Source organism: Hyperolius riggenbachi, chromosome 11 (assembly GCF_040937935.1).
Source record: "Hyperolius riggenbachi isolate aHypRig1 chromosome 11, aHypRig1.pri, whole genome shotgun sequence".
NCBI lineage: Eukaryota > Metazoa > Chordata > Amphibia > Anura > Hyperoliidae > Hyperolius > Hyperolius riggenbachi.
Window position 1 is genome coordinate 84126183 of NC_090656.1, and position 23674 is coordinate 84149856.

At 41.6% G+C, this 23674-nt stretch overlaps 1 protein-coding gene across 6 annotated transcripts in view; it reads left to right on the top strand.

Annotated features, from left to right (window-relative positions):
- Positions 1-23674, top strand: part of PC (pyruvate carboxylase) — a 1086793-nt gene that overhangs the window by 379474 nt on the left and 683645 nt on the right. For all 6 annotated transcript variants that reach the window (XM_068259507.1, XM_068259508.1, XM_068259509.1 and 3 more), the window contains 3 exons: positions 3052-3217; positions 11210-11355; positions 21390-21507. In XM_068259507.1, the coding sequence (XP_068115608.1) occupies positions 3052-3217; positions 11210-11355; positions 21390-21507 (430 nt within the window). The remainder of the gene's footprint in view (positions 1-3051; positions 3218-11209; positions 11356-21389; positions 21508-23674) is intronic.

Below are 23674 nucleotides of genomic sequence, written 5' to 3' on the forward strand. Positions count from 1 at the left end.
ATTTGGCAGTTCCGAGTTCAAACACGAAAATAAATTGGAAATAGTGCCAACTTCCACGGTACGGGGCAAGCACGGTGGTGTGTGGGCAGCTCAGTGACTAGTGGGTAGCAATCTCATCTTGCAGCACCGGTTCCCCGGCTTAAATCCCAGCCACGGCAACTGCAAGTCTCTGTGCGTGGGTTTCATCCAGGTTTCCTCTCATATTTCAAAAACATACAGATTAGTTTATTGGCTTCCCCTAAAACTGGCCCTAGACTATGATGGACACATGACTATGGTAGGGATTAGATTGTGAACTCCTTTGAGGAACAGTTAGAGACATGAATATATTTATATACTTTTTAAAGTGCTTTGGAAGATGCCGATGCTATGTAAATGCTGAATAATAAATAATATATTCATTAGGTTAAAGACGTGTTTGATAACAGCATTAGTTTGTTGACCATATTACCCGTATGGAACTGGGCTGCATCTGTCCACTCTCAACAGATGTGTTTATATATTTATATATCTTCAACAGTCTCTGTGCAGAAGTGCATTTTGCCAAAGAACACATTCAAAATCTAATAGTTTTATTGCCTTATTTTGTTTTGCTGCACCTTCTGTGTCATTTATAGTTATTGAGGTATTCATGCCTTTTGGGTGTAAGAGGGGAGCTCATCTTTGGGAACGATGCATCTGTTGTACCTATAATAGAGAAGATTTAGCCTTGTATTTTTTTTTAAGAGACTGATTGAATGTGTATATTAGCTTCCATACTTGCTATTTGTACTGCCTGACATTTCCTTATCTGTTGTGTGATTGTTTCCCCAAGGGATCCAGCACTTCCTTGCCAAATTTCTGCTAGATGTAAGTGACTGAAGATAAAATTTAGCTCTGCTCCATTATAAGGCCTTTTTCTGCACCAGTAGATTCTATAGCTTATATAGATAGTTTAACGCCGTTAATTTGAAGTTGTAGACTCCCTGGGGCGTTCTGATGGTAACGTTTAGTTAAATTATCTAGCTGTGCCTGCAAGTAGTTCTGCTTGCTTAGATTTTTCTTTCTTTCAGTTTGTAACAGATTTTAATCAATTCTCCCCAAATCAAGTCTTCATTATCCATCTAAAGAGATTCCCTAGATGCTTTTCCTGCTTTCCTGTGTAATTGTTGAGAGAGGGAAAATGCGGTTTGTTTCTTCATTTTTGTTTTGTCTCACGATAGTGAGAACTGAGTCATTTATTCTCCAGGCAATTTTTTATTTGTCTTTGGATTTGAGATGTGATGTTTGTTTTCCTCACCTCGGCGTACTGTGACTTTGTGCATAGCAACGTCTGAGCAGAATGAAAGCGATTTATCTGATTGTTATTTGAGAATGTGATCGATACTTTTGTCTATACCAGAGTTTTCTCATCTGTTAATTATTAGTGAAAGGAGAACTCCATAAAATGTCTTTGGATCTGGCACTGAATAAGAATATCATTTGCAATGTATACCTTTCAAGAAGATACTAGATCCTCAAAAGTTTTGCCAGAGAAGTATTAAACACACTGGTTAAGGCCTCGTTCACATTAGGCAATGCGTATGGCCGTGCATTCAGGACACAAGTGCACCTGATCGCACACCATCTGCATTGCTGTGTGTTATGCTGCTGTTCCCATTCATTACAGTGAATGGGATCTGCAATGCCCTTTGGAAAAAATGCATGAAGCAGTGTGATAGCGCATTGCACTGCTGCGCAGCACGCATAGTATGAACATCAAAAGTGCTCTCTATTCACTTTTGATGTTCTTGCTGATCGCATGCTATATTTATCAAAGCATTACAGTTTTTTTTTTCTTCTTAAACAGTTCTTACTAGCAGTGGAACTGTTCTGCATGATAAGAAACTTCTTAAATCCTACAGCAGTTTAGCGTGCATTTCTACAACTGCACTACAGTTGAGAAAATTGCAAATCCACCCTTAAACAGACACAGATTAAGAAGTGCTTAAAAGCACTTAATAGCACTTCTACACAGCTTATGCAGTGCAGGCTAGGCATGATTTGTGAAATTCTCCTGCCGCCCTGCTGAATTCCTCACTCGTAGCCTGATGGTATCAATACAGCAGGTGTATTGGTTACCTCAGCAACATACATTTTCCTTACATACTGCATTGTCTGAGTAACCTTCCTAACTCCTCCTATTTTACAACAGTCTAAGAAGGAAATTGCACTATCTAGTGATGTCTGAGACAGCTCTGCATGGATTTTTAACAATCTACCAATATTTTGTCTCCGGCACTCTTAATAAATGACCTCCCTGGAAACTAACATGTTCAAAAGGTCTTAAGCCTGCATAGTAGCTGTAGGAAGCATGGCTTCACAAATATATTTTTAAGAGGAAAAATTAAATTATAAATTTATATAATTTACACTATTTCACATGTTTTCTTTCATAATTTGCATTATTCAATTGTGGGTTTAGTGGAGCTTTAAGTGCAGCAAATTAAGAATTATCTGAAAATGAAAACTACAGAGTCATTGCATTTGCAAGGAAGCTCATTTTCTTTTGAATATGATGATAGGTGACAGATTTCAGAAGTCAGCACCTTCCTCTTCAGGGCTTTCTAAATTATGTAAAAGAGATCTAATTGTCATTTTTCCCTCGAGAAAGAAATTTATGATCGCAATGCAAAAGCTATCTGGCTTATCATAGTTTCTGCTATGCTCACTACATAGTATTTGCAAATCCGTAAACTAGAGCAGCATACACAGCAGCATGTTGTATAACATTCCTCTTGTCCCTATTGTTATATATTTCTTCTATTTAAAAGGTTTTTGTTTGTTTTTTAACCTCCGCAAAACTAGCCTTTCTTCCCTCTTGATTCTTGATATTTTGGAAAGCTGCGGAGACGGTAGACTTATAATGCTGTCAGTTAGTAAACTTTGATTTTGAAAGTTTGATTCTATTTGTTATTGGTGTAAGAAAGAAAATCTAACAAAGCACTCAACCCTATTAAAACTATATAGCTTTCAATTTTAAATGTGGAGTTCTTGCTGACAATTGACCATATTCATGCATTTTTCTCTCAGGACAATGACGTTGATGCAATTCACCCGGGTTATGGCTTCCTGTCGGAGCGGTCAGACTTTGCCCAGGCCTGTATGGATGCCGGTGTCAGGTTCATTGGCCCTTCACCTGACGTTGTCCGTAAGATGGGTGATAAAGTAGAGGCTCGAGCCATTGCCATAAGTGCTGGTAAGAATGGCAGGGGACATTTTCATTCCTTTCATAACTAATACATTTTGTGCACATAGTAATGTTCAGAGTTTTCCAAGCAGTTCCTGATTAGCATTGATCTTAGATTTAACAGTACATGTTTATCAGAAAACCTTCAAAACATAAGACTTGTTGACATGTATGAGGACTGCTGCCACAGGGGTCAGGACTCATGGGCAGGTGCTGTACATGCTAGTGACACATTTTGTTGCAAGTGTCAAAGAAAGAAGCGGGTTGGCACTACTGTGAGAGCGAGTATTCTGCAGTGGTCATTCACTGATCCCTCTTCCAGCTGAGCGTGCTCTGGTGATAGGATGTATGATGTGGCAAGGAGACAGAACATTAGGAAAGCCGGCACTGCTGAAAGCTGTGTTTTAATGGAGCATTTGGTTGTAGTACAAAAGACATGCAGTGTGACAAGTCGCAGTGCTGCAGTAATACAGTTGTATAAACAATCTTGAGGGATACCTTGTGGTGCAGTGGGTGCCGGGTGGTTCTTAGCCTGACGGCCGTTTCGCGCACGTCTGCGCATCTACGGAGGCTACGAAGTGGGGAGGGCGGGTTACCGTTATTTGTAACCTGGTGTACGTATCGGTGACGTCCCGCTCGTCTGCCCCGCCCCTCAACTTCCTTCGTAGCCTCCGTAGATGCGCAGACGTGCGCGAAACGGCCGTCAGGCTTAGAACCACCCGGCACCCACCGCACCACAAGGTATCCCTCAAGATTGTTTATACAACTGTATTACTGCAGCACTGTGACTTGTCACACTGCATGTCTTTTGTACTACAACCAAATGCTCCATTAAAACACAGCTTTCAGCAGTGCCGGTTTTCCTAATGTTCTGTCTCCCCGCCACTTTTTGTTGCTATGGAGCGGGTCAAAGGGACAATGTCACAACGGACTGACATGGAGCCAGAGGCGTAAAGAGCAGAATAGACTTAGCCTGCACTTGGAGCGAGATGGTTTGGCAGACCAGATGTTTTGCAGATGAATTGAGGCTGCCGTGCATACGCTCGATTCTTGGCAGAGTTTGTCCCGATTGGCCTCCTTGGCCAGCAACCAGCTAGATTGCTACAATTGAGTAGATTGGGAAAGGGTTAGAACTACTGTTGAGACCTCATGATGGGGGCAGGAAATGTATAAAATTTTTCTTAGCAGGATAGAACCTAGCGGCAAAAGCTAAATCTTCCTCACAGCAAAAGAAGGGGAAAAAAACTCTGTCTCTGTTTTGAGTAAATGTCCTTCTTTTTCTGCTCCTTGTGACATTCATCAGGAGGACATGAAGTGATAAACACTTCTTAAAGGGAACCTTAACTGAGAGGGATATGGATGTTTCCTTTTAAACAATACCAGTTGCCTGGCAGCCCTGCTGATATCTTTGGTTCAGTAGTGGCTGAATCACACCTGAAACAAGCATGCAGCTAATCCAGTCTGACTTCAGTCAGAGCACCTGATCTGCCTGCTTGTTGAGGGGCTGTGGATAAAAGTATTGGAGACACATGAACAGCAGGAGAGTTGGGTAACTAGTATTATTTTAAAAGGAAAAATCCATATCCTTCTCAGTTTAGGTTCCCTTTAAGCTTTCTCTGATCAAACCTGATTTCCCCGCCCCTCCTCCCCTTCAATCAGAAACCATACAAAAAGTAATACTTTAATATTTATTTAAAATTATGATAGTTCACACTTGACATGTGCTTTCATTATGTGTCCTACATTTTTGGGCTATTTGGAGTGTAAAGGAGAAGTTGTTCCAATCTGGGCATTTGAACCCTTCCTTTTATTGTAGGTGTCCTTGTTTGAGAACCATAAAACTTTTTGGAGGTGCCCTCATTTGACAAATTTCAACTTTGGAGAAACGTGAATTGTCGAATGAGGGGTGGTGGTGAGGAAATGTAATCCTATCAAATAAAGTCTACACTAGTGCTGCAAGACCATTAAATGAATTAAATCAAGCAGCGGTGGTCTTTCCTCAGCATCCATGTGGATTTATGCGGCCTGATTGTTGCTCCATCCTGTCCCTGTTCAAGTACATGGAGTTAGTCTGAACTGACTGAATTGATGTGTTATTTGAGGTCCCTTATCAAAAGCAGAATATAAGAACACAGTATATTAGTCAAGATACCATCTTTTATGGAAATGTTCCTGTTTTTAGTATCAGAAACCTTAACATACCCTGGTTTATTGAAGTTGCTTCATCGTCTTTCACCTGTTGCTTCTATAACCTCACCAGTTGAAAAGCACAGGTTGCCCTGCTATACCTAAGCAATGTGTCTGTATAGTGCTTGTCCTCTATAGTGTCGCCCTAATGATTGAACTTGATTGCCACCGGTGGCACTGGCTGTGCGTGTGTAGGCTTTGCAAAAGAAAGCAAAAACGCACAGGAAAGTGCACCTCTAAGCTCGTAATTACTGGTAGTCTGTATGCATCATAGCTGATTTTTCATCTAGCAGCATACTTCCAAAGCCCCACACCATTTATACCATGCACAATATTTTTTATTTTCTGTAGACTAATATCATGTGATATGAAAAAGATATTGCCAGCTGTTCAAACAAAGCTTGCTTTAAACTGAAAGACACATTTGACTTTTAATCAGAGGCTACTTACATCTATATGAGGTTCTGTAATTCGGCTGATTTGCCTAGGCTTTGGGATCTGTGTTTTGCAGAGTATTAAGAGGTCCAGCTGCCTAAATATTATTTTAACTTCCTGGTGGAGACAAAGCCTTTCCTTAACCACTTGAGGACCCACCCTTTACCCCCCCTTAAGGACCAGCGCTGTTGTAGCTGATCTGTGCTGGGTGGGCTCTGCAGCCCCCAGCACAGATCAGCGTGCAGGCAGAGCGACCAGATCGCCCCCCTTTTTTCCCCACTAGGGGGATGATGTGCTGGGGGGGTCCGATCGCTCCTGCCTGCCGGGTGTTGCGGGGGGGGGGGCACCTCAAAGCCCCCCTCCGCGGCGAAATCCTCCCCCTCCCTCTCCTACCTGGCCCCCCCCCTGGTAAGCCGGGCTGCACAGGACGCTATCCGTCCTGTGCAGCCAGTGACAGGACGTCCCCTGTCACATGGCGGCGATCCCCGGCCGCTGATTGGCCGGGGATCGCCGATCTGCCTTACGGCGCTGCTGCGCAGCAGCGCCGTACAATGTAAACAAAGCAGATTATTTCCGCTTGTGTTTACATTTAGCCTGCGAGCCGCTATCGGCGGCCCGCAGGCTATTCACGGAGCCCCCCACCGTGATTTGACAGGAAGCAGCCGCTCGCGCGAGCGGCTGCTTCCTGATTAATCAGCCTGCAGCTGGCGACGCAGTACTGCGTCGCTGGTCCTGCAGCTGCCACTTTGCCGACGCACGGTATAAGCGTGCGGTCGGCAAGTGGTTAAAGTTAACCTCCAGACTAAAAATCTACTCCGCAGCACTGAAAAGGATTGGTGTTTCTTGTACAGTTTCACAGCATCAGAACTTAGTTTTTCTTACCCAAGCCTCATTTTTAGCTGCACACAAGAAAACTGCCAGGGCATTTTTCCCCTGATACTGTGTGGCATTTCTGATGTTTTGTTTCTCCTTCTGCTGTTGTGGCACAAATTTTGTTTTTTTGAATTTGAGATTTGAAGCCCAGCACACGCAGCTGGGAGCGGTGATCAGGACACAGGACAGTTGGGAGTTGTCTCATGCTCCCTGTCACCTCCTTTCAACCAAAAAGATGGCTGCCCCATGAAATCACAAACATTTTCCCTGATCTTTAAAAAAAAGGGTGGGTAAGAGATTATATTACCTATCTATTTTAATTAACATAACTAATGTAATTTAATGATAGTATGTTTGTTTAGGCTGACGTTCCCCTTTAATACTTTAGTTTTCTCTGCTTGATCTAAACATAATCAGCTGAATGAAAAGAATACATTTGACTATGCAAATATTCTGCAGCTGCTTTCTCCTCCTGCTGTTCCAGTAGTTACTGATTCAGGTTTGAATCTGTAAGCAAAGAGATGTTGTGACCTACATGTACGCAGGGATGTTTTCCATTTATAGTGTGCTTTCTGCAAAAGGAAACAAAGGACATTGTAATACTGATTGATTGTGAAGCTGATTTCTCCTGGAACATGAGAACTACAGGCTTGTTTATGTAACTGGATTCTGACAGCTCAAACAGGAAACCGCTAGATCAATGTGACTGAACCTCCATGTATTGCCAATCTCTGCATTTCTTGCAATGTATGGGAGGCGTTTGCTTCAGCCCTGATGAAAAGCCATGATGCTCTCATGTGACACCTGCTAGGGAAATGATCCACCACGTATGCTTGGCAAGGGTCTGTTTGACAAGTGTGAATAAATGTAGTCACAATCTGTAAAATATATTAGTGAGGTGAATGTCCAAAACTAGTAGAAGGGTTGGTTCAGATTGCAAGTTCTTCTCCAACTGCCAGTGATTTGAAAAGTGCCTGCTATTGTAATGCTAAGTGTGTGTTGTCACTTGAGGGATGAACTATTTATATATATATATATATATATATATATATATATATATATATATATATATATATATATATATATATATATATATATATATATATATATATATATATATATATATATATATATATACAAACTCTAATATAATCTCTTACCCACCCTTTTTTAAAAGATCAGGCAAAATGTTTGTGATTTTGTGGGGCAGCCATGTTATTCATGGGGGCAGCCATCTTTTTGGTTGAAAGGAGGCGACAGGGAGCATGAGACACTGTCCCAACTGTCCTGTGTCCTGATCACCCCTCCCAGCTGCGTGTGCTGGGCTTCAAATCTCAAATTCAAAAAAACAAATTTGTGCCACAACAGCTGAAGGAGAAACAAAACATCAGAAATACCACACAGTATCAAGGGAAAATGCAATGGCAGTTTTCTTGTGTGGAGCTAAAAATGAGGCTTGGGTAAGAAAAACTAAGTTCTGATGCTGTGAAACTGTAAAAGAAACACCAATCCTTTTCAGTGTTGCTGAGTAGATTTTTAGTCTGGAGGTTAACTATAAGGAAAGGCTTAGTCTCCACCAGGAAGTTACAATAGTATTTAGGCAGCTGGACCTCTTAATACTCTGCAAAACACAGATCCCAAAGCCTAGGCAAATATATATATATTTTCAGTATGAAAGAAACAATTTCTCTGATGTTCACACAACCAGTCAAACTGGCATGGAGAGAACTAAGATAAAACCACTCTCTATATTCTACGAATTTTCTTTAAAAATATGTGAAATGTAATTTAAGTCTAAAAACAAAACCTTAAACAGGTATGCTATACTATACATTCTTTGTATGAATAAGTGTTAAAAAGTGCTTGATCAGTATTCAGGCTCTTACACAGGTGCATCACAAAGCATATCCCAACACAAAACTGGATGGACTTTGCAAAGGTTGGGCTTTAGCAGCAGGAGACCATCAAGAGTGTTTTTGGTATCTCAGAAAAAAAGAAGACACTTGTTGTGGACCTTTGCCACCATGCTTGATTGGTCTCAAATGGGTTTGAGGAACATCAATCAGTGTTTAACCTGCTTCCATGGCCAACTCAGTCCCCTGACCTCAATCCTATTGAGCATTTGTGTGATGAAGTCGAAAGATCACCTCAAAGCTTGGAAACACCAACATTCAGTCTGACCCAACTTAGAGCTGTCATTATGTCAGCATGTGCCAACATTCCTCAGCAACAGTATCAGCATCTTGTTGAGTCCATACCAATAAGAATATGGGCTGCAGTCAGAGCTAAGGGGGGGACCAACTTTTTATTAGAGGGTGTCAAATTTTTTGGCCACTCAGTATATGTGTTATGATTAGCACAGCCTGAGTGAATTGCTTTCTGTAGCTGCTGCTCATAGGATTTGAGGCAGTGTCGCATGGCTGCAAGAACTAGTAGCTAATCCCAGAGATAGATCTACAAGGCAATCAAGACAGTTGCCTAGGGCCTGGTTATTACTGTATATTCTGTCGTACAAGACTACTTTTTAACCCTTGAAAATAACCTGAAAAGTCAAGGCTCATCTTATACGCCAGCTGTAATTGATGCCGGGTGATATGCCCTATCCTGTTACCGACTCTCAGATCTCGCTGCTGAGGACTGTAGTAAAGCGGCGCAGGCGCACATGTGTGAGATCTGAGAGGCAGAGACGGAGGCAAATGGGAAACGAGGGTGGGCCAGAAGTGTGAAAGAGGCGTGTTTTATGGACACAACATGATCTATTTTTCCATATCGCTGTGATAAACAGATAGGCAAGGAGAGCTGACCAATCCACTTAGGGGAGAGGGAGAACTGACCAATCCAACCAGTCAATCACCTATATTCTGTCATACACTGGGTACCACATACAGTACAGCACCAGTATCTGTTCATACATAGCACCAGTATATGAGGTTTTTTCATTTTTATTTGATGTGCGTTGGAAGAGGGGTAGTCTTTTACGGCGAGTATATCCAAAACTCTATTTTGACTGTAAAATTTGGGGGATCGGCTTATAAGCCTTTATATTCCGGAATATACGGTACCTATGGACCTGCTGCTTTCTCATCTGAGCCCTCGCCACCTCACCAGAATAGCTGGGTGAAAAGCAGAGGGAGCTAGCACTATAACGAATGACAAAGGGGACACTCTTGGCAATAATCTATATGTATACATGCACAATATAAATTTATTGCCAGGCAATGATGACTCCCTTGTAAGTTACAGTATTTGCAGCTGCAGATAGCTTGTTCATAGTGATCAGCAGCAGAGAGAACATATTGCCCAGAGACTGATACTGGCATCTACGTTAGTCCAGAAAACAGTATAATTCTTAATGTTCAGCAACTCAGGTTGAAGTCACTGGAAAATCAGTTTCACTCAACTGCATTAAATATATCTTTGAACACATACAGCTGCTAGTTGTGGCAACTCTACTTGCTGTGTAACAAAGCCTTAAGGGCCAGTTCACACTGCACATATCAAAATTGATCCAGGTAAAAACTGTTCCATCAAACAGATCAGTTTTTTTATTTGGGCATCCGATTTTCATCTGTGACTTGCATTGCATTAGCGATCAGTCAACGCAAAGCAGCTGGCGGTCCGGAATTATCTCTTTATAAATTTGTGACCTGTTCAGCGGAGCTGACTGAATGGGTCTGTTTTTTTAAGCAAACTAATTTGAACGGATACTATTGACAACAATTAGCTGCGCTGAAGCAGTGTGGACTGTGTTGATGGCCGTGGTGCAAAGGTAGCGTACAAGTGCCCATATATATTTGTACTATACCTTTTTATATTGAGGGAAAAAAAGCTTCTCTGACAGATGAGACATGGGGAATGGTTCAATATATTTTCTGTGTACTATAGACCTTCTAACATCGTCTACATGATGCTGTATTTATGAGATGAGCATGTTTGCTCCGAGCGCCCAGAGTAATATTTTCACTTTATTCGCCAAATATAGACTATGATGATATATTGATTTGCAATTTCACTTATTGTGTACAATATGAAATATTGATGTTGTAAAGTTCTGCCGGTGGCTAATGTCGTCAGATGCCTGATGCGCGAATAAACCGGCAAGTGCTGAAGTCTTCGTTGCTGAAGCACACCTTGTACCGTTGCGATGCTAATACGTACTTGTCGTAAAGGCTGTACTGAAGAATGCTAGAAGAGTGCTATAAATAATACTAAGCTATACAAAAGAAATACTAAAGACACCACAGAGGAACATCACATCATCATTGACCTAATTTTTCTTAAAACTGCTAAGCTTTTGTCTACAGAATGAGGAACGGAAATTGTTTGAGTTTTGAGAGCTGTTTTGAGAGAGTTTTGTAAAAAAAAAAATAAAAAAATCAGCAATCCATAGAGAACCTTGAGTGTTCCTCCTTTCACATATTTGAATGAATTAGTTAATATCCTTTTTTACTTTTTATTTTTTTTATGCAGACTTTAGTGCTTACACGGTACTCTCTTCACACATAGGTGTTCCAGTTGTCCCAGGTACAAATTCCCCCATCAGTTGCCTGACTGAGGCCCAGGAGTTCTCCAACACGTATGGCTTCCCTATTATCTTCAAAGCAGCGTATGGAGGGGGTGGACGAGGCATGCGAGTTGTACGAAGCTATGAGGTAATGAAACGTATAACTCTTCGTTTTTATATGATTGTACTGTTATGCATACTATGCTTACTATAAGGTCTGCTCACTTTAAAGTATATAAGCATTTTACTAAATGATTGCTCATCTACCTTCACAAGGTGAATAGTTCACATTAGCCAACTAACCATTACCGGGCATGAAGCCAGCATTCTAAACAAGGGTAAATAGCTCATAAACAGTTATACTCATAAGTTTATGGCTCAGAGGAAAAAATGAGAATGAGGGAATGAGGCGCAGCTTGCATGGGAGGAAAGGGCCCGGAGGGGCGGGCATGTACACGTGCCGGATGTGTGCGCGCACGCATGCGAGCTGACATATGGCGGTGACAGACCTACAGCCCGTTTTTTAACCACCCTGGCGTTCTGATTAAATCGCCAGGGTGGCTGCGGGAGGGTTTTTTTTAAATAAAAAAAAAACTATTTCATGCAGCCAACTGAAAGTTGGCTGCATGAAAGCCCACTAGAGGGCGCTCCGGAGGCGATCTTCCGATCGCCTCCGGCGCCCAGAATAAACAAGGATGGCCGCAATGAGCGGCCTTCCTTGTTTTGCTTATATCGTCGCCATAGCGACGAGCGGAGTGACGTCATCGACGTCAGCCGACGTCCTGACGTCAGCCGCCTCCGATCCAGCCCTTAGCGCTGGCCGGAACTTTTTGTTCCGGCTACGCTGGGCTCAGGCGGCTGGGGGGGACCCTCTTTCGCCGCTGCTCGCGGCGAATCGCCGCAGAGCGGCGGCGATCAGGCAGCACACGCGGCTGGCAAAGTGCCGGCTGCGTGTGCTGCTTTTTATTTCATTCAAATCGGCCCAGCAGGGCCTGAGCGGCAGCCGCTGGCGGTGTTGGACGAGCTGAGCTCGTCCAGACCGCTCAGCTGGTTAAATGGGCTTAAGCCACCTAGTAAGAATAAAAAAGCAAAATGAAAAACGTAGTGGTTGGCTTAACACTTTTTACTTTTTAAATTATAATCCCTACATAAACTACTCAAATGACCCTGATCAAATGTTTGCATACCCTAGTTCTTTATAGTGTGTATTGCCTCGTTAATATCAATGACAGCTTGATGTCTTTTGCGTTTGTGGATGAGGCTTTTTATCTTCTCAGACTGTTAAGCTGCCCATTCTTCCTGGCAAAAAGCCTCCATTTCCCGTAAATTCTTGGGCCGTCTTGCATGAACTTCACATTTGAGCTCTCCCCGGAATGGCTCAATGATATTGCAGTCAGGAGAATGAGAGGGCCACTCAAGGACCTTCACTTTATGTTGCTGTAGCCAGTGACAGATCGTCTTGACCTTGTGTTTTGGATCATTGTCATGTTGGAATGTCCAAGTATGATCCCTGCTCAGCTTTTTGGATCAAGAGGGCAAGTTTTCCTCCAGTATTTTTTGCTAACTTACTGCATTCATATTTCCATCAATTCTGACCAAATTTCCTGTGCCTTTGTAGCTCACACATCCCCAAAACATCAGCCATCCACCACCATGTTTCACAGTAGGACCGCTGTACTTTTCATCATAGCCAAATCAATGTGGTATGAACATTTTTGATTGGGGTTATTTGGGTAGTTTGTGTTATGAATAAGAGTATACACAGTTGTTTGACAAATAAATGGCTTCAGCAAACCACTAACCACGAGTGAAAGAAAAGTTTGTGTTATCTTTCATACTCTGTGAAAAATGGTTATCCTCTATAATAAAACCCCTGTATCCCTGCGTCACGCTGTCCCTGTGTAGCTGGGTCTGTGCTTTTTGCTACTGCGCATGTGCGCAGCATGGACCCAGCTACACAGAGACAGGACGGGGCCAGGGAGCCGAGCAGGTGACGTGTGAGCGGGTGCATACGCGGTGGCCACTTGGCGGGTGACGCGCGCGGCAAACACAGACCTAGAACCCGTTTTTAAACGGGCTTAGGTTTGCAAGTGAAATCATAAATTCTGTCAGGGTATGTAAACATACTGTAGGCGTGTCTAATAGGATTCTCCCTGCTCTCCTTTTGACTCCAATTGAGTGACATGATTGTCTTCAACCTAGGTGTTGCGGGGTAGATAAGTAGGAAAGCAGTCTGTGGATAAGAGTATGCAAATCAGATATGATAAATATTATGCATTCTGCTGATCAGCTTATTTTAGAGGCTATGTAAAATGACTGTGATTCATAGACACTGGACCCAATGCTCAGCAGTTTTCAAAGAGAAACCACAGCATTAAATCAAAACCATTATATTTTATTAGATTTTCAGTCTGTCCACACTTGATGTTGCATGGCTCTTTTTCTGTGAGTAAAGATCTACTGGGAAAGTCTACTTGTGTGAAAAAATTGCCATCAATGTTGTACAGTCAAGATGGTATCATTAATGGGCACCATAACTTGATACAACCGGTTAAATTGTGTCAAGCCCTACCATCAAATTCAATGATTCTTTGCTTGATTTAATGAGATATCATCCACAGCCTCAGAAAAAATACCCTGTAATCTAAACCTCCACAAGTGTGGTTCATTACTGAGAACCTGACGGTTCCCGATGAAAATATACTGTCAGTGTGTCAATATGCCAGTATATGTCATATCACTTAGCAAGGAGGAGACACATTAGCCTCAATTCACTAAGATCATGCTGGAGATAATAAGGCAAGAGAAAACTTACCACCACACAGTGAGAGAGTTATCTTATCTCTTCATTCCTTACGTTACCTCCTCTGTAGTTAAGTTACCTCCTCTGTAGTTAAGTTACCTCCTCTGTAGTTAAGTTACCTCCTCTGTAGTTAAGTTACCTCCTCTGTAGTTGTTACCTCCTCTGTAGTTAAGTTACCTCCTCTGTAGTTAAGTTACCTCCTCTGTAGTTAAGTTACCTCCTCTGTAGTTAAGTTACCTCCTCTGTAGTTAAGTTACCTCCTCTGTAGTTAAGTTACCTCCTCTGTAGTTAAGTTACCTCCTCTGTAGTTAAGTTACCTCCTCTGTAGTTAAGTTACCTCCTCTGTAGTTAAGTTACCTCCTCTGTAGTTAAGTTACCTCCTCTGTAGTTAAGTTACCTCCTCTGTAGTTAAGTTACCTCCTCTGTAGTTAAGTTACCTCCTCTGTAGTTAAGTTACCACCTCTGTAGTTAAGTTACCTCCTCTGTAGTTAAGTTACCTCCTCTGTAGTTAAGTTACCTCCTCTGTAGTTAAGTTACCTCCTCTGTAGTTAAGTTACCTCCTCTGTAGTTAAGTTACCTCCTCTGTAGTTATTTTGACATGCCGGTAATAAACAGCCTGTCTTTAACTCTGGAGTTATTTTAAGGATTGGAGAGTTAACTTAAAGACAGAAGAGTTAACTTTAGGTTTGCCTGAGGTAAAATGTTTCCTGAATACTACATGCCTTATCACCATGGTAACAACTCTAGAAGAGTTATTAAAGACAGGAGATAAGCTTAGTGAATTGAGGCCAATGGCGTCAATTCACCAGAGGTTACCAACCTATTTATCTCTTGGGAGGTAATTTACCTCCTGTGATATCTCCAAATAGCAATTCTCCAGAAGTATAGGGGAAAATATCGACAGAGAGAAATGCAAGAGATAAATGTGAGATAAGTATGAGATAAATAAGTGATAGTTAGTAGTTAGTTTTTCTCCAAATCACAATTCACCAGGGAAAAAAGGGGGTGTGGCCATTCGTTATTTTTTCATCTCTTTATCCCCTGAATGAACCTCGAGATATCGTGGTTTTCACACAGCAGCTGCTGCTGTGGAAGATGGAGCCTTTTGAGCTTACTCTGTTAGGCCTGGTGCACACCAAAAACCGCTAGCAGATCCGCAAAATGCTAGCAGATTTTGAAACGCTCTTTCTTATTTTTCTGTAGCGTTTCAGCTAGCATTTTGAGGTTTTGTGAAGCGTTTTTGGTGTAGTAGATTTCATGTATTGTTACAGTAAAGCTGTTACTGAACAGCTACTGTAACAAAAAACGCCTGCAAAACCGCTCTGAAGTGCCGTTTTTCAGAGCGGTTTGCGGTTTTCCTATACTTAACATTGAGGCAGAAACGCCTCCGCAATCCAAAATCTGCAGCAGCCCGGGAGAATGCGTTTCTGCAAAACGCCTCCCGCTCTGGTGTGCACCAGCCCATTGAAATACATTACCCAACCGTATCCGCAGCCGCAAGCGGATCGCAAAACGCAGCCGAACCGCTCTGGTTTGCACTAGGCCTTAGAGCTTGCTTCTATTATGAGGAGACGAAGGCGCAGGAGGAGGGTCTGTTTAATCGCCCCTCGTATTTTTTGTGAGAGAACAGTTCTTGATAATTTTACTGAGACAGAGGTGGTGAAGAAGTTCAGACTCACTCGTGATATGATTTATGATATGATCCGGCAGTAAAAGGCGGGAATACTCTGGTCAGGTAGTGGTAAAACTCCGCCTCCTACCCACAATGCTTCACTTTCAAGCTTACAGAGAGGAAAAGTATCCCATGTAAATCATTAATACCGATTACCTAACTCTCTGCTTTCTCACACTTTCCTCATGCATATCTCTCCATTATCCCCTGCTATCGAACACTTTTCTCTCTGTCCTCTCACACTGGTGAATTGACTCCAGAGTGTTAAAATACCTCATGAGATAAACTACCTACCTTTTTTCTCTTAGTAAATCCTCTCTGGTGAATTGACGCCAATATGTCTTCTAGAGAAGAACATGCTTAGACTTAAAAAGAGCATGGTAGTCTCAGAACAGCAGCAAAGAACCAAGTTAAGATGCTGGAAGAACCTGGTAGACCAATATCTATTTCCTCAAATAAAAAAATACTTATTGACATAACCTGAAAGACTGTTCAACAAAAACAGGAGCACAAGCACCTGGTGTTATATTCTACTTAGGAACAGGTGGGGTGTAAGTGTGTGTGTATGGCAAATTGCCCTGCCCTCTCTGCTTTGTGATGTAAGTCACTTCCAAATGCTTTTCATTGTTACATTAGAAGGATTAGATCATAGTCAGGTTTTTGCTGCCATTACTGCTGGCTCTCCATTGCTGCACACTTCTCTTTCACCTCTCTTAACTCCATGTATTTGGAATGCCCGCTCTGGGAAAGTGACCGTGTCACTAGCGCCATTGCAGACCTGTTATAGGAATATACAGAGTAGTTTAATGGTGCATATCCAAAGGCCATGTTTGTGTGTAAGAACTTGGCTGTCATAGATGGATACCTGCAGCTGTAGTCATGTCTCGAACAACCCCCCCCCCCCCCCCCCCCCCGCCCACTTCCTTTTAAAAGATGAAACATTACTTTGTCCTTTACAGTTTTCTGTGGATGGATACGGCTGTATTCAGTTTTCCACCCTGCAGTGTCCCTATGATTAAGCTTCTTCCTCACAAATATGCTATATAATGTTCACTAGTTAATGGTGCCCTCCAGGTCCCTTCCAGCTGATTAAGAAAAATAGTCCTTGTGTTCCCCAGCTATAAATATTTCTATCCCTTCTTAGTTCTACTCTGTATTATGTCCCTCCCCAATTATTGCTACCGGCCTCGCTCTGCATCCTGTATGATTCAGTTTTCATGTATGCCGCTGTAACAGATGGTATTCAGCTCCTGCTGTAGAAATATTAATAAGAGGCGCTGTGAGCAGCTGAGACTTAGCACATAAATGAGCAGCTCCTCCTGCATGTTTATTTCATACCAGCAGCATACAGGAGCTAGTCCTTACATTGCACTGTAATCATTTCTACAGCACGTTTTTAATGCAGTCACACTGTCCTTGGTTAATTTTGAATGACTTGCTGTGCATTTTTTTTCTCTGCGCCATAAAGTTTTAATAAGTTGTCATGTGTAAGTGAAAGCCTGCTGGGTTTGGATGTGAGAATCGGAGAGCGCAGCATGGCGAGAATCCTCCTCTGGCCTTTCAGCCTGTCACCAGGTTTATGTATATGGAATTAACCAGAGCAGGACATGAACTAACATCTTTTCATGTCTTCATCTCTGCTGAGCTGAGGGGAGGAGGCCTCTAACAGGAAAATGAATGGGTAAAGCAAGCCCACTGTCATCATAGCAATGTAGAACACAGCTCATTAACTAGGGTGGCAGAATGTAATGAGTTTTAAATTGTGATTGCGAAAATAAGGTATCTGCTATAAATATAGTTATCCATATTCCAATTCTAGGATAGTTTGCTTGACTTTTTTTTTTCTGGACGGATGAGTTCTATAATTTTCCTCTTAATGCCAATATAAAGTGAGCACTCGTGTTAATTTTCAGTATGCAGGCTGCAAAAAATGTAATTAAAGTGAACTCGAGGTGAAAATAAACTGATGAGATAAACCATTATATTTATCCTCCTACTCCTAAAGGCGCGTACACACGCCGTATTCCTGAAAACGACGGGTCGTCAGACCCCCGCGGGCGGTTATTCTGCTGACAGTTTGCCAGTGTGTACAGTCTGTCGGCAGGCTGATAAGGCCGAGCGGATCAGTCAAAACCAGCCTAATCAGCCTGCCGACAGCAGACTGTACACTCTGGCAAACTGTCGGCAGATCAGCTGACCCGCGCGGGGGGGTGTGTGTCTGACAACCTGTCGTTTGCAGGAATCAGACGTGTGTACACACGCCTTAAGTGTTTTGTTTTTTGTTTTTTAGTATCCCAGGGTTTAATTTTTTATTTAAACACTTACCATGTTTTACTGTCTCTAATCAGTGGCAGCCTATTTAGTGTCCTAGAGTTAAAATACATGAACTATTGACCTTTTTATATCTTTCCCCTGAACTCAGAAGTTGTATTCTGACAGGAAAACTTATATTTCTGTAATTTGCTTATCAGTGATGTTTACTATATTACCGACAAGGTACAGACAAGACAAAAGCTGTCACTTTAATGCCTACAAATTAACTTTCAGGGAGCAAAATAAAGCAAGTAAAACAGCCTGGTTATGAATATATTTTGCACTGTACACACGTTTCTCTCATGTCACCTGTTGCCTCGGGTACACTTTAAGGGTTGACATAATTGAATGTGGTTTGTTAAAATGGTGTTTTGACTTATTTTATTCTGTTTCATATACTGGCCTTTAAAACTCACTATTTGTACTTTAAGGTGTTATATTGTGTTTAAACTGACAGTAAACTAGTTACTGTGTATGTGCCAGTCCCTGTTGCTTTCACTGCTTTGTAAGCAACCATTGCCACTCCCTAGTTATCTTTTCCTTACCCTTGTGTTATTATCCGCATAGAGTAGGACTAGTGATGAATCCTTTTTGTAATAGGAGCGACAAGCTTATATTTTAAAACCATTCTAAATTAGTGATACTAGTATTAACCAAAGCTTCATTTTTAAGTTTATCTAAGCACCTTTATGTACAAGTACAACACTTAGTAAAATGTGAGGTGACACAAAGCACAACTCAACACTGGGTTTTATAAAATCAGTTGGAGCTCCATTTCTTCTTAGGTCTTCTGGTTGAGAGTACATCCTTTTGTCACGAGTTTGTACTGTGTGACGTCCTTTTCTTGCCCAAGTGTGGCTAAAGCTGCATTACATATTTTTGACTTTCACAGACAGAACCGGTAATAGGAGTCACAACTTTTACGATTTGCTGTAAAATTGATATGGCTCTATGATATGCTTCCAGATGAACATAAGCTTGGGGATGGACCTACTGACAGCGTGCTTTAACTGATGATCTGGCATCTGTAAAATCTATTTCTTTGGGAAACTGCTTTTGATTGAAGTAAACAAAAAAAAGAAATGCAATGTTGGCCATTTTTGTATTTTGCTTCTGCCCATAAACATTTGGCAGTCTTGCCCAATGACTCCTTACTGAATAGGTTCTGGCTTACTCTCTGGGTAGCCTTAGCTCCCTGATCATGGCTGCTATTTTAAGTAGATTACACAGACCAGGGAAGCTCCACATGGTTCTGGTAAGCACATTGGCTTGCTGCTGTTACTTAAAGAGACACTAAAGCGAAAAAAAATATTATGATTTGTATGTGTAGTACAGCTAAGAAATAAAACATTAAGATCAGATATATCAGTCTAATTGTTTCCAGTACAGGAAGAGTTAAGAAACTCTAGTTGTTATCTCTATGCAAAAAAGCCATTAATCTCTACGACTTTCAAAGTCGTGGAGAGGGCTGTTATCTGACTTTTTTATTATCTCAACTGTAAGTGAACTCATTACTGTTTCTCTGCCAGAGGAGAGGTCATTAGTTCAGACTGCTCTGAAATAATCATTTTGAATGCTGAGTGTTGTGTAATCTGCACATATTAGAGAATGATGCAATGTTAGAAAAAACGGTACTTATCCATTAGCCGGGCGCATCCGGCAGGTGGCGCTAATTACTATTCCCCCTCCAGGCCGACATGGATAGTAGGGAAAGCTGTAACTCTGGTGGAGTTTTGTCGCCACCTAGAGGATGCGCCCGGCTAACGGATAAGTACCGAAAAAACACTGTATACCTGAAAATAAAAATGAGGATATTTTCTTTGCTGCTAATCTTCTAGTAATTATTCATAGTACACAACCAATTCACTATATCATATTTTTTTTTCGCTTCAGTGTCTCTTTAAATTTGTCAGTCTGCTGTAGAGGAGTTTGGGGCTTAGTTAATGTCAATGTAAAACAATTTGCAAGGAAGCAGAGTATGTTGGGTTTTAGCAATGCTGTGTGCTTTAGTAAAACCAGACTTTAAATTCAGAAATCCTCTGACCACGGCCAGTAGCACCAGGTGTTGCATGTGGCAGAGATTCTCCCTCTATGCTTCAGGGCAGTGCCAATATCAGGCACTATTTAACTTTTCCAAAGCAAATCTTAGACATTTATGGTTACATTGCTCTTAGTTTCCACTATTCATTGTCAAATGGTACAATAATTACACTATTTCATTCGGGCTCCCTGAGGCAACAATGATGGCAGGGTTACATTTCTTATGTAGTGGGATCCACTAGACAAGCACAAGACCTGACTAAATTAGAGTTAACAATAAGGGCTGACCTTCTAAAGGAGGATATAATAAAACATAACTTTTAATAAATTATTAAAATATTTAGCACAGAGATAATTAATTTAAAGTGACTATTAAGTGAGTTATTAATCAGCTTGACGGAGGACCCTATGAGCAGCATTTGGGGTACCGTGATTTTGTAGTGGTCCCTTCCCTGTCATCAAGCTAATAAATTACAATGATCCTCAAAAAAGCTACATGTTTCACCTCCATATAGGAGGCTTCATCGTGGGGCAAATGTAAGGTTCCAGGGTGGAAAGTGCATGAAAAAAAGAACATGAATCTACGATTTAATCACAATATAGCAGCATTTTGGCTTTATTCAATGTCAGACTGTACAACATTTACATTATTTCCTTCAGGCTCCCTAAGGCAACAGTGATAGCAGGGTTTTATTTGGTATGTAGTGGGGTACAAATAGGAATAGTACTTGGAACTGAATAGAAGGTAGTCATAGAGGCATGTCTTCTGGAAATTATGCATTTTTTTAAGGAAGCAAAGCTGCAGATACAACATGTTTGATGTGAACTCTACTTTGTGCAAATTATTCCTTTTGGCATTATTAGATTAGCAATAATTCATAGAACAAAACTCCATTCTTGACATGCTCACTCCAAGGCAATAAAGATGCTAAATGACTGAACCTAGAACTAGTACGCAGGGTATGTGTTTCTAAGACAGGCTAACTGTGTGCATTGTTCTCATTCTATGTGTCATCTGTACACTGATACTATGCTTCTAGTGAAATAAATGTTTCAGCATATAAACAAATATATATATCTCGGGCACTCTGTAATCGTGATCCTGTGTGCACCTTCCGGTTTTGGTTGCTGATTTGCGTGAACTGTATAGTAGTTAACATTGATTCCAATTTCTTTGAAAGCCTGTCTGCAGGGCAATTTACTTATTTTGTACTAGAGAATAAAATAGAGTATGTTTTATGTACCACCTGTGTTCAGTTTTTCAAACCTAACACACGTTTCTTTCTGCCTGAGCATTATGTGATGTTATTACTGGCCTGCAGTTGGTAATTGCATTGTACGCAATTCTTTGCAGGAACTTGAAGAGAACTACACACGGGCGTATTCTGAGGCCCTCTCAGCTTTTGGAAATGGCGCTTTATTTGTGGAGAAATTCATTGAAAAGCCTCGCCACATAGAAGTTCAAATACTTGGTGAGTGGATCTTTAATAGTTTGCACTATGTACATTTTCTTTTATTTAATAAGCATACTGTACCCATTGCATGGCTTAAAAATAAGAAACCCACCAACACCACATTATCTTAATTCTTGACTGTTTACTCTGCCCACTCCCTTTCTTCTTGGCAGCCTATTTTTAGCTGCTTTATACAGTATAGTTTTCTTTTTTTTCTTGGTAGTCTTCTATTTTTCACTCTAAAGGCACATACACATGTCATACTGTAGCGAACGACGAGTCTGTCAGACCCTCCCGTTGGGCGGACATTCTGCCGACTGTAGCACGTGTGTACAAGCTGTCAGCAGACTGATAAGACTGTTTCTGACAGATCCGCTGAGATGGGGTTAAAAACAGAAGACAGACACAAAGGGGTAGAAAACAGAAAGTAACAATGGAGAGCTAAAGGCGCGTACACACGCCATACTGTAGCGAACGACGGGTATAAGACGGTTTCTGACACATCTGATGAGCTTGTACACATGTGCTACTGTCAGAAGAACGTCTGCCCAGCGGGAGGGTCTGACTGACCTGTCGTTCACTACAGTATGGCATGTGTACGCGCCTTTAGCTCTCCATTGTTACCTTCTCTTGGCTCTGTTTTCTACCCATTTGTGTCTGTCTCCTGTTTTTAACCCCATCTTGTCTGTCTCTAATTTTTTTTCCTCTTCACCATCTCTTACTTTTCATACCCTCTTTGGCTGTCTTCTGTTTTTTTACCCTCTTTTGGATGTCTCCTATTTTTCACCCCCTCTTGGCTTTTTCCATTTTCTTCAGTCCCTCTTGGCTGTCTCCGGGTTTTACCACCTCTTTGCTTTCTTTTTTTGTCCCCCATTTGGCTTTTCCATCTGTTATCACTTCTTGGCTGTCTCCTATCCACCCCCCCATATGTTACCACCTCTTGCTTGTCACCTACCCCCCCCCCCCCCCTTCTTTACTTTCTTCCATCCATCTTCCTCCCTTCTCTAGCAGTACCCTATTTGTCACCACCACTTTGCCATCTCCACCTTTGACTAGCCTATGCGATGCATAGCCATTCCATTCCAATCCAATGATCTTGTTCAAACTTGGCTTTAAAGATACATTCTGTGTATTATTTTTTTTATTAATTTTATTTCATGTACTGCCACATACCTGATTTATTGAAGGTGATATGGTGAAGGGCAGCTTGCCTTGCCACTCATCCGCTAGAGACCCTGCAGTGGTGGTGGCAGGGGACTTAAGATGAAAGGAGGCAGGAGGCCTTTTTCCTAGACAGGCAAAGAACAGCAACAGAGCTGGTAGTCTGACAAAACACTCACATGTGCGAGGAAACTTGTAGTTGCCAGCCACTAGTCCTGGGCAGGAAAGTGACTGTGACATGTGCATGGAAAGTACAACATGCATAAGACACAGAGAGAAGGAAAATGTACAGAGGATTGACTTCATACTCCTTATTACCTTACTAGATGTCGTTTTCCCAGACCAAATTTTTAAGTAAATACCAAACCCATGATAGTATTGATCAGAGATCTACAAGTTTTTACATGGGATATAGTGGCTGGATAGTGTACTTGTTAAGGGCTCTGCCTTTTACATGGGAGACCAGGGTTCGAATCCTGTCTAGGGTCAGTACCTATTAAGTAAGAAGTCCTCGGGCAAGACTTCCTAACACTGCAGGAAGTCCAACAGGAGAAACGTGCTATACAAATGTTAGAATTATTAGGATACGATTGATTAAATGATCAGTAGAGCAGGTACTGTATATACCTGAGGAAAAACAGGTTTGTGTATAGTTCTAATGCTTATACAAATCCAAGGATCATGACTCAACAGGGCTTAATTCCTTTAGGCAGGGAACACACTTGACTTTCAGTTTTCCGCGTGCGTTTTTCTGCATACTTTTTCTACACACTAAGTGTGTTTCCATGCAGTAAAATGCGCGCGTTTTTTCACAGCAGCTGATGTAATTGATACAGAGAACTGCCAAAATGTGCAGAGTCATGATGCAGAATGTCAGTTTTTTTTCTGCCCGCGAACAACACAGTAAGTGTGTACTAGCACATTGATTAACATGAGTTATCAGTTTTTCTGTGCAGAAAACGTGTACGAAAACAGTCAAGTGTGTTCCCTGCCTGAAGGATTGCAACCAAGCCCACCAAACTTT